The sequence below is a fragment of the Pygoscelis adeliae genome, unplaced genomic scaffold, assembly GCF_000699105.1.
Source record: "Pygoscelis adeliae isolate BGI_AS28 unplaced genomic scaffold, ASM69910v1 Scaffold443, whole genome shotgun sequence".
Lineage (NCBI taxonomy): Eukaryota > Metazoa > Chordata > Aves > Sphenisciformes > Spheniscidae > Pygoscelis > Pygoscelis adeliae.
This window is the reverse complement of record NW_008824447.1, coordinates 15,066-26,509: the sequence shown is the minus strand read 5'-3', so window position 1 is coordinate 26,509 and position 11,444 is coordinate 15,066. Positions and strand designations below refer to the sequence as shown.

General features: G+C 41.3%; 1 protein-coding gene across 1 annotated transcript; it reads left to right on the top strand.

The window, feature by feature from the left end:
- Window positions 1-1,937: 1,937 nt before the first annotated feature.
- On the top strand, window positions 1,938-9,752 carry CREBL2 (cAMP responsive element binding protein-like 2). The gene is made up of 4 exons (XM_009321022.1): window positions 1,938-1,964; window positions 3,467-3,664; window positions 4,772-4,919; window positions 9,052-9,752. The coding sequence occupies exons 1-4, from the start codon at window positions 1,938-1,940 to the stop codon at window positions 9,054-9,056; spliced, it is 378 nt and encodes a 125-aa protein (XP_009319297.1). The 3' UTR covers window positions 9,057-9,752.
- The last annotated feature ends 1,692 nt before the right edge of the window (window positions 9,753-11,444 follow it).

Here is an 11,444-nt window from a genome sequence, read left to right as displayed (position 1 = left end):
AGTTAAAAGGGAAGGAAGCTTTTCATTATTTCCATAGTCCTGGTGGTTAGAGCATTGGCAAGCAATGACCCAAGAGGTACAAGCCTTTTTCCTGCCATAAGAGAGCTTGTGTGGGGCTGCTGCAGTGGTCAAAGATCTTGGGGGAGAGTGAGCAATTAGTACACTTATCTGTAGAAAGCTCTCTATAGTAGCTAAAGGGAAAGCAGTTAATTGACAATGGTGGATCCAGGATGCCGTTGCAATGTGCAAAGCAGTCTACACCAGTGTCTAATTTCCTTGCAGACTACAAAGTGCCTTTAACTGTTTTATGTCCACATCTCTAATCTGTCCATAAAAACATGTCTTTAAACTCAGAGTTTGTATGAGCTCACTTGGTATGTTATTGGCGTAACTATCCACTCTCCCTTGCCCTTTGTATGTTTTCTGTGTTGATATGACCTCTCCCTTGAAAAAGGCATCAGCTACATATAAGCATACACAAGATGCTTTAAAATAACAGGTCCTTAAAAAGAAATTATTTTATGAGATTGTGATGTTGGGTGGATTTAACTGCTGTGAAGCTGTGCTGCTTGCAAGTGCTTTTCAGTGCTGGTGCCTGCCCAAGACACTGGCTGTGGAAAAGTTGGGTGCTATTTCCAAGTAGCTTTAACTTGCTGATTGTGAGAAGCAGCGTGGTAGCAACTATTCACCTGCCTGATGTTCTGGTGAAAGGGCATGGCTGTGACATGCACAGGACTAAGACTCCAGTTATTATTTTGTTCATACAGCAGTATGTGGTGTGCTGGGACTCCAACCTCGAGTGCTAGCCCACTCTTCTAGAGGGTCAGAGCTCAAAAGAGTGGCAAAGGTGTGTTGTGTTTTTTTTTTTTTTAAGAGAGCTGGAGTGTATGTCTCTACAAGACCTTATCTAGCTCTTGAATTCAAAGATTTACTTTAAACTACCTTGCATTGGCACAGAAAAACCTCAGGCACTAAAAGTCTTTGAGAACTGAAGTACTTTGGCTGTAGTGTATAATGTAATATCCAGAAATCTTTCAAGTACGAGTAATAATAGATAGCAAATTGTGAGTGCCTACCGCCCCTCCTGGGAAGACTGTGTATGTCTAACTCCTGCTGAGCTAGGAGTATAAATCACACCAGGCAGAAATATGAGTGTGGTTCCATGGGAGGACAGAGCTGCGCTTGTCATGCCCGAAAGAGGACAGTCACTTTCCTTTCTTTGGAGCTTCTTTCCCCCTTGGCCATGGCTGGTTAGTTTTATACTATTTCGGTGAATATAGTATCTGAACTAGAAGATCTTAAGGAGAGCACCTTGGTAGAGTGAATGAATTATTCAAACTGTATTCAGCAGTTCAAATGTAAAAGAGATTGATTTGATTTTTTTTTCTTTGCTTTTCTGAATGTATTATGTTTGTTTCATTATCACTAGATGTCCATTAAGTACTTTCTGTTCCTCCGTTTGCTTATGGTAGGCAGCTACACCTGAATAAATTAGGAGAGGCAATATAGAGAGGGTAGGATTATGTTGGCATGTGATTGTTGATTCACTTGCCAAAGAAAGAATAGGCTCAATTGTATAATCCTTTTTTTTCCTTCATTCTAGCACGTCAGTTCACTATGTTATTGTTTTTGTTGCAGCCTGCTAAGTTTGTAGAACAAGTCACTTCTTTGAATGTCAAAGCTGACTTATTTTGTAGCATCACACAGTAAAAAAGTGCCTTTTTTTATTATGAACTCTGATATTTTGAACACTGCCTATTAGAAAAAGTACCATCTATACACAGTCTGGTGAAACACTAAGCCATTAGTGAAATTCTTGTATGTAGGCGTGTGTTAGGTGTGTTTCTCCACACCCCGTCCATTCAAACAGTGTGGTCAGAATGCAAATAAAGAGAAATTCTCCCTTCAGAGGGGAGGTGGGGTGTGTGGCTGACGTAATGCTTACAGGGCGATACTACCTGATGGTCAGTGTACTGAATTTCAGACCATATTTAAGACTTTCATGTGCCATGCTCTCATGTTAAGAGTAAAATATTTGGGTGCGGAAGTGTAGAGTAAACATTTTTTATTTGTAGCAAGAGAAGCTTTCTGACCTGTAGAAAAGGAGCCACAAAGAAGAGGGGAAAATGATTGCAAAACCTGCAGTCTATAGAATAAGAAACTAGAGGGGCTACAGTTCTGGAAGGGGGATCTAAATTAGGTGCTGGGAGAGTTGAACATTGGCATAGGTTGCATGAGGAAGTGTGAGAAGACAATTTTCCAGGCTGTGTAGTATTGTTTCGAAGGTAAACATGGCTAGAGTGGTTAGGTACAACTGGAATAGAGGCAGCAGAGGTAGGACTCAGTGTAACTGAGGTCCCTGTTCAGTAAAAATCCTCAGAAGATTCCTTTGAAAGAAGTCGGGACCGAGGAAGCTCAGATGGCTAGTGAGTAATTCTGACAAATTTAATCTTTCGAGTAGGCTGAAACTATGGTCATTTTACTGCAGCAAAACTAAGTTTTGAATTATGTTGATTTAAATAAATACTTTTTTTCTTCCAAATTAAAGTCTTAAACTCCATAATACTTGCCAACTCTAGAAACACTATTAGAGCAGGAGTTGTTGGTAATAATAAAATGGTTTTACTACAAATTTGACTGATCGTCTCTGTCTCCTAGGTATCCCGGGTATCCTCACAGATATCTGGAGTAGTGTGTCCAGTTCTGGGCTCCCCAGTACAAGAGAGAAATGGAGCTACTGGAGAGAGTCCAGCAACGGGCCACTAAGATGATGAAGGAGCACCTCTCCTGTGAGGAAAGGCTGAGAGGGCTGGGACCATCTAGCCTGGAGAAGAGAAGGCTCAGGGGACCTCATCAGTGTGTACAAATACCTGCAGGGGAGGGTGTAAAGAGGACAGGGCCCGGCTTTCTTCAGTGGTACCCAGTGCCAGGACCAGAGGCAATGGGCACAAACTGAAACACAGGAGGGTCCCTCTGAATATCAGGGAATTTTTTTTTTTTTTTTTTTTTACCATGAGGGTGACTGAGCACTGGCACCGGTTGCCCAGAGGGGTGGTGAAGTTTCCTTTCTTGGAAATATTCAAAAGCCCTCTGGACACGGTCCTGGGCAACCGGCTCTAGGTGGCCCTGTTTGAGCAGGGGGGATTGGACCAGATGACCTCCAGAGATCCCTGCCAATCTCAACTGCTCTGTGATGCTGTTCCTTCAAATCAGATTAGTAGCACTTGCAATAGGACTGCTTAAGCACTGACTTCAATATGAAGTCATATCCCTCCCTTTTGTTTTTGATGCTGTCACTGAAAACTTCATACATCAGCCCCCTAAACAAGCTACATCTTTCCTCTGTTGCTCAGAATCAGTGAAAGTACATGCAAAATTTCCTACTTGAGACGCCTAGTAGGCACAATGACATGGCTCCAGTATTCCCTCTGCAGAGCAGGATCTTTAATGTAACCTTCCTTTCCAGGTGGTCGGAGGCAAGGTAAAGAAACCAGGCAAGCGAGGTCGTAAACCAGCCAAAATAGACTTGAAGGCAAAGCTTGAAAGAAGTCGTCAGAGTGCAAGAGAGTGCAGAGCCAGGAAGAAGCTGAGGTACCAGTACCTGGAAGAGCTGGTTTCAAGCAGAGAGCGAGCCATCTGCGCTCTTAGAGAAGAGCTTGAAATGGTGAGAAACTATCACTTAACCTAACCCTCAGTATTATTCGGACCTGCCCTCGTGGACTTTTGTTCTTGAAATCACTGTGACTGAGAGTGGGATTTGGCTAGCCATAAGGTATCAGAACATCAGTAACAGATGCACTCAGCTGTTTGCCTACTTTGTGTGTTGAACGTGAACCCCATGCTGCAAGTTATCTGCTGGTTTTGAACTGGAAGCAAGCAAAGAAAGTGCCATTGCTTATGAGTCTGTTGTATATGAAATGTTTGTTTTGGAAAACCTCTGACAGAGGTAGAGGGTGGAAAAAGGTGTGTTAAAATATGAAGGGGGACATACATCCCCAGTGTGTCATTGCTTCCCACAGACCTTTGTCTCTGTGGGGGAGGTTGATTCTTGCAGGATACTCTCTGTGTAGATGGTTGCACAGCATGTATAAATGGGTGCCTTGACCAAAGAAGCTGCATTAACCAAAGAGAATGCTTCATTTCTCAGCTCCTCGGTGATCTTGAGATGCCATTGAAATTTCACTGGAGCTGAGGATATTGTCCTGACCTTGCATTAAGTTTGTTTGAATAGGCAGAGCTACTCACCACAAGTGAACAGGGTTAGGATTGGGTGGAAAGTCAGCCAACTGACCACAGGTTTTTTGGTGTGCTTCAGGGTTTGCCAATGAAGAATTTAAAATGAGGGAACTAGGAATAAGGCACATGTGCCGTAACCGTGCCTTGCACAATCAGAAAGGACCTCTTAATAGTCAATCAGCCCCAGAGTCATGTGAAATATTTGTTTTTAATAGGCCATGAACTGGAACGGTATTCTGGCATGCCAGCAGTGAGAAAATGCACAAAGTGTTCCATGTTGTTTAATAATTACAGTATTGTGTCTAGTACTGCCACTGAGTAGCAGTTTATTGACTGAAACAGGATTTACTGAGGCCAGGTATGCAACCATGGACACGTGCTTAGCTCATTAGTGCTCTGCAGTTTTGTAAGAGGCTTCAGCCCAGTAAATTCAAACCTTAAATGAATATACCGGAAGGGAAAGATTACAGCTCTGTTTTGTTTGCTAATGTGAACCTGGCAGTTTGCTAATGCCTAATGTGTTTGCATATTTCAGTACAAGCAGTGGTGCATGGCGATGGACCAAGGGAAAATCCCCTCTGAAATAAAAGCCCTGCTAACTGGAGAGGAGCAGGGCAAAGCACAGCAGAACTCAAGCAAACTTGCCAAGGCTGGGAAGACAGACGCAAACAGCAGCAATCCCTGTGAGTATCCAGCCTATGATTAATTTCTATTTTGTTACATCTTTTGTGGTGTAGGAGGATGGCTGTGGTGTAGGAAGAAACATAAGGATGTGCTTTTGGGCACAAATAGTTGATTGAAGCAAAGAGCTTAGTGGGTGGTACAAAGACTCTGTGTAATGTTTACATGGACAACACAAATTACACTAGCTAGGAAGCTGGGCGGTTGTTTTAAAAGAAGACTCAATCTTTGTGTTTTACCAAGGCCTGTGGAGACCTGTGAAGACCTGAGACCTTAATCTTTTATAGCATTTTCTGTTTTCCTAATGCAAAGTAAATGGAGCACATAAAACATAATTGAATTTTTAAAACTCCATCAAGAAAACATTATTCTAGCTGCAAGCACACAAAAGTGAGAAATGCTGGACTTGGGATTTCCTATGGAGTCTTCTTTCCGCCTCATTTGTGCTTGTCCAGGGAATGAAATAAGGTTCTTCTGGGGATTGAAAGGTGAAAAGATCATGTGATGTAAAGTCATATTCCTGATACGTACACGCAAAGGAACAGAGTTAAGGTGTAGCATGGGCAATTCTGTATCTCCCATCTTCTAATTTTGAAATATTTCATGCTACAGGTTAAATTATAATTTACTGTAAATTTTTGAAAAATATGAATTCCTAGCTTTATGTTTTTAAAAAACATGAAAACCATATTTGTAACTGTAACAATCTTCCCCCATGGTGCATCATTTACAGGAGGCCAATGCAGAACTTTCCGCACTGCAGCAGAGATAGCTTGGTAGCTAGCAGAAGAATGCTCTTGTCAGAGAAGTGGATGCATCCCTGGGTGCAGGGGGAAGGATCCCAATCTGCTGTCTTCTCTTTGCTCCTCCCTATATGAAACTCTTTGATTGTGGTGTTCCTAAGCCTGCATGGAGTGGAGTTTTGGGGGTAATAGGCGTTTGTGTAAGCAGAGCCTTGTTCTTCCTTTCTCTACACCACCCTCCCCAAATACAGCTATGGCAGCTTTTGGGCATTCCCAATAAGAGATGGGGGCTGCTTTTGTGTCAGAGCCCAGAATTAGACTGTCTTTGTGGTCAGTAGGTATGTGGTTGGTAGCTGTTGTGGGAGTCTGAGAGGTTCTGGGGGGGGGAAAAAAAGGCAAGAGGAGGATCTCATAACAGCTTTCTAAAGCCAAATGGAGTACTGTAAGTCAAGGAGAAGGAACTGGATCAAAAGCTTTCATTAAGAAGGTTTATAGTAATGTAATTTGTAGCCTAAATAAAGGTGTTGCTTTCAGCATCCTTTTATAATGCAGCAAGTCTTTTATATTATTGGGACTCTTAGAGAGGTACTAGATATATTCCCCGCTTCTGCCCATATTTCTTTTGCAGGATGTGTTTCCCACCATCCATGCTCCTGGTAAGATAGTCAAAGCATGTCCCTCCACCTTGCTTCCAGCAGTGGACCAACTGCCATCTCCTCCCACCCATCGTATCCTGCTATCTTTCTGTATCTACCTACACTTTGGGCCCTAGTATCTTTCTAGCCTGCAACTTATTATGAATTCTGCTGTGCTATCCTGGTTTCCCAGCCAAAGACAATGCCAAGAACTGGTAGCAAGGAAAACAAGTTGCATCAGTTTGGTTTTATGGTAAGAGAGGTGGTGGCAAAAGTCTTGTGGGCTGATTTACTCATCCAAGATACTGACAGATAACCTGCCGCTTTCCTCAGACTGCTCTTTCTTCTGTATATGCTTTTTGCGTTTATATGATGCAATGTGGAGAGTGGAGCTCTCGGGATTTTCAGTGGGGGTTTTGCTTGCTTATTCTCTGTTTTGTTTGTGACAGTGTCTTTCTCTGTATTTTATGAAATGCATGGAACATTTTTTAATTTTACGTTTTCTTTGTTTCATAGAATAAATATTATAATGAATGACTTTGCTAGACTGAATGTTGCCTTCTTTTTATTGAACTAATTGGGTCTGTTTAGCATTATCTCAACTCAGGATTAGTCAAAAGCACTGAAAATAATAAAGTGCCATATTGCAGTGTACAGCACAGTTTTCAGAATTCCATTCTGAGCACTCATATATTAATCCTTAAGGCATGGTTTTAAATTTATTTTCTAGACCCTCCACACATGTACTTAGTTAGCAATTGCTAGAAATGTTGCATAGATATGGAAAACTATTATGAAAGGTTAAGTAACACTGAAGCAGAGATGGGGAGGATATCAGGGTTCCTCCCCACCCTGTGTGTTAGGCTCTGAACTGCAGTTTGTCCTGAAAGATAGCAACAAAGCCAACCCATACGTTTTGGGATTCTTGGCTATGTTGAATGCTTGCCTATCCTTTTTTCCCCTCCAGAGAACTCAGAAAAAACCTAGGCCAGATGTCCAGAACTATACTCTGTGAACCTTGCAGTTGGATTTTGTAACATGATCATGTCAGAAGTGTAATATATTATTTTTGGTTTGAAACTAGACTGTGTAAGTCTAATTCTAATGTAAACTATGTATTGTAATTAAACATATATTTCAAAGGTTATGTGTATACTTAACTGTCTTTCTGAATTGGGGATGTAGAAAACATGCAGAGGACTTACAGTATGCGTGACCAAAACAGCTTCACTCTGCACTAGGTTTTGTGACAAACGCAGTTCTGATCTCACCAGAAATACCCACTTGCTCTCTTCCCTCCACTCTTTCTTTGTTTTACTTTCTGTGATACCAAACAAGAAACTTCTCAGGAGTTAAGTTTTCCTTTATGGAGGAAATGGGGAGTTGGAATTTCTCATTGTGATGAGCAAATTCCAACAGTTTTCATCTGTTCCTCATCACAGTGGCTCCTGCTTCCTGGCTTAGCCAGCAGTTGGCATTACAGGATTGTGTCTGGCAAGCCTGGGCCCAGCTCTGTGGCACAAAGTGGCATCCATGTTCTAACAGGTTTTTTGTGCTTCATGCAGATGGGACAGGAGGCATATTACAGCCTACATCATCTTAAACTGTTTCCTTGTTTGCCCTGCAAGCCAAAATATGTGTGACACAGAGGCTTTAACTGCAATCTTCCAACCTGCTCTAGATGCTGTAGTTCATTGCAAAATGTAGGATTCCCAGCAACAATCATTAATCAGATAAAGTTCTGTGGCTTCCATCATGTGGCAGATCATATAAATGTTCTAGCTTTAGATAGATCTCCAGGAGTCCTTTATTTTGGAGTTTGAAGTTTAGCAGTTCCCCTTGAAAACTAACAAATGTTTATGGTTCATGCTCATTTGGTACTCTAATGCTTACAGTCTTTGTCCCCATTAAGGTGGCTCCTGGAAGTGATACAGCTAGGTCCTCTGACTAGGAGTCTCATATAGTACCCTAAATAATGGAGGATGTCTTATCCCCTCTTTGTGTAAGATGGGTACAGCCTTCCACCCGTTTCTTCTGCAGTGAGTGTGTGCAGCTGGTTCTCTCTCACAAACATTGAAGGAAGGAAATAAGCCTGGAAATGCTTCATTTTCCCACTTGCCATGGAAATCTAATGGTCAGCTAGAACCATTTGCCCAGGTAAAGGTGGGTACCTCTTGGAAACTATCCACAGCCTTTCAAAAATGCTGTCTGTAGGATTTGGTGTTTATAACAATGCTAGGACCCTGTTATGGTATGGTGTAGTGAAATTGAACTCAACTGATTCTGATGGAGTAAGCACTGTACAGTTGCACTAATCTTTTTGGAGAATTTAACCCAAGGATTTACCAGGTAGTGAAAACTTGATAAGAAAAAGATGTAATGAGTCTTGTCTTTTTAATCCCAAATATATATGCTTGAGGCATAGAATCCTGAAAAATGAAGTGGATACATTTAATAGACTTGTCACTCAACTGAGAACATTTTGTAATTACATGTGTTAAAAAAAAAAAAAAAAATCATGGTCTGCTTTCATAATCTGATAATAATAAGGGTTTGCCAAAGAACCTGTATTCTATTAAGTGCTTTTCAAAAGACTATTATAACTTGTATCAGAGGTGTTTGGTTGTAGTTTTTTTTTAATGTACTAGATAAATTTCAAAAAGCTTTTCCCTTTCTTGACAGCTGAAACCATTACTAGCTTTGGGAGAGTGCCTGTGACTGACTTGTTTTTCCTTTTTTTCCCTTTTACATTTTAGGGTGAAGATTAATCTACATCAGTAATGAATCTAGTTCTTCCCGGCATCCCATGAAGAGATGGAGAAGATTTGGCATCATAGTTCCATTTGCTATGTTCCAAGAAATTATAATCTCTATAATTAGCTATAAAATTACTCTTAATATAAGGACCAAATGTCTGAGACTAGTCTGTAGAGGAATCAGAGGGAAAGCTGAAATAAGAACCCTAGTCCTTCTCATTATGCTTAAGAGTTACAGTGTGAGTGACAGAGGGTCGGATGATATAGAAATCCCTGTTGTAGGTAAGGAAGGCAAAATGCCAGCTTGTGAGTTTCCTGCTGTTAGTGCCACTGAGCATTAATTTCTTTAAGTTATGTCGATAACTGAATTTCTTGTATGACTGTTGTATGATGTTGTGGATTTGTATTAGAAAACAAAGCTTCTAATCCACAGTAAAGTCTGAGGTATCCCATACTAGATAGCGAAGCAGTGGACTAAAATTCAGCTAATGCTATATTTATGGAATGTATAGATTTGTACATGTAGATATATAAGTAGAATTTGTAATGTCAGTTATAGCCGTTGCCTTAAGCAATTTCTGCAAAGGCTGTTGCTTGATATTATTTATACCATTATTTGTATTTTCTTTATCTTACCCACTTTAAATTGTAACTAGAAAATGCTGTCATTGTTCTGCTAATGATTTTCAGCAACACTTCATTTAAAAAAAAAAAAAAAATTAAAAAACTTGAACAACTGACTTTTGGTTTCCCTTTTTCCTCCAGACAAATCACGTGGGAGGTAGAAGTTTTTCTTCCATAACTAGTGCAAGATTAGCCCTGCTTTTTTGTGTGTCTGCCTGTAACTCTCAACTGGCTTAAATCAATACTACTAACATTAACTGCTGCTTCAAGCAATTCTTGTGTATGGTCTCTATATATTAAGGTGGGTAATGGTGACATTCTTAATTATGCTGCAGCTGATAGGTATTCTGATGAAAGAAATCTGTGTGTAAAAGACTACAAGTGCATTATAAAACTGTGTTTTCAGGAGACAGGGTGTTCAATGTGAATAGAAATAGCGTGCTATGAAAGGTAACTTTTTCCACACCTTTCTCATGGCAGCATTCAAAATACATTTTGATGAAGTTATACAGTGCTGGTGACAGCAATGCTGCATATTCCTGTGGTAAAGCATACCAGCGTACCAACTTTACCATCTCTTTATGTGGCATGCTCTGAATGCCTGCTGATGTAAGAACAATTCTTTCCTACACCTTATCGAACATAGATCCTGCCATGTTGCTAGGTCAGTGTTTGCTGTTTTGCATTTCTGGGCTTTTTCTTTCCTCTCCCCTAAGCAGTACTTTGAAATCTCCCACTGGTGCATCCTTTTGCCCTACAGAAAGTCTTCTGTGGATCTCCTTTCTTCCCTAAGTGGTCTGGCAGCTATTTTCAAAAGCTGTCAAGGGTTCCTTTTCCAGAGGACTATGTTAAAACATGAATTATTCTGCTGTTTCTCTCTGCCTCTGCACACATGCTGTACCATACCCACTAACTCACACTGAATACCCCTTCTGTGTTTTAAGCTCTCAGTAACATCAGAATAAATACCCCTTCTGCATTGCAAGCTCTTAATACTATCGTCACCCTTTGTAGCTCAGGACCCACTTCTTGTTTCTCTGCATAGCCTAGTGGAAGCAGTGCTGATAACAGCTCACCCCAGAGTGGTTTTTTGCTTGTTCAGACATTCTTCTGTTTAGCTGTGTGATTAGGAGTGTGATGCCCATGCCCTCATGTAGCTGGACACAAGGGAGCAATGACTGTGCAGGAACAGGGGACAGGGTGGAGCAAAGGCCCCGTAGCTCTTGCCTGTTCGGACGCTGTCATCCTTGATAAGTCCGCCTCTGCCACACCTCTCGCAGTTCTGAGGCCTAAACTTATGTCAAGGGCCTAAAGACCCAGGCTCTGAAACACATTTGAACCCACTGAGAGAGAAAACCTAAGGCGGGGAAGTAAAAGGAGAACCCCGCCCGCATAAAGTTAAAAGTAAAACCAACTTGTGATACTGAGCACTTAGTTTAATTAGATAGCAGTTACGGTTCCTCATTGTTAAAATAAGAGGGAAGAGGAAAAGAGGGCGCATTTGAGTAAAAGATAAGACCCAATCAAGGGCTCATCTACTGAGACCATGCAGCAACAAAGGCATAAAGGATGCAGACTGGAGGAGGCTCTTTGGAGCTCCCTCTCAGCTGAACTGAGATCCCTGAACCGTCTGTGACCACCAGCTTGATCCTTATCGACAGGTCGTATTACCCTCCCTGTGTATGTAGTTGTGTCACGTTAGGTGTTACTATTTCGTGAACCTGTATGCCTGCTTAAGGATTCTGGCTCTCATAATAAACGATCACCAT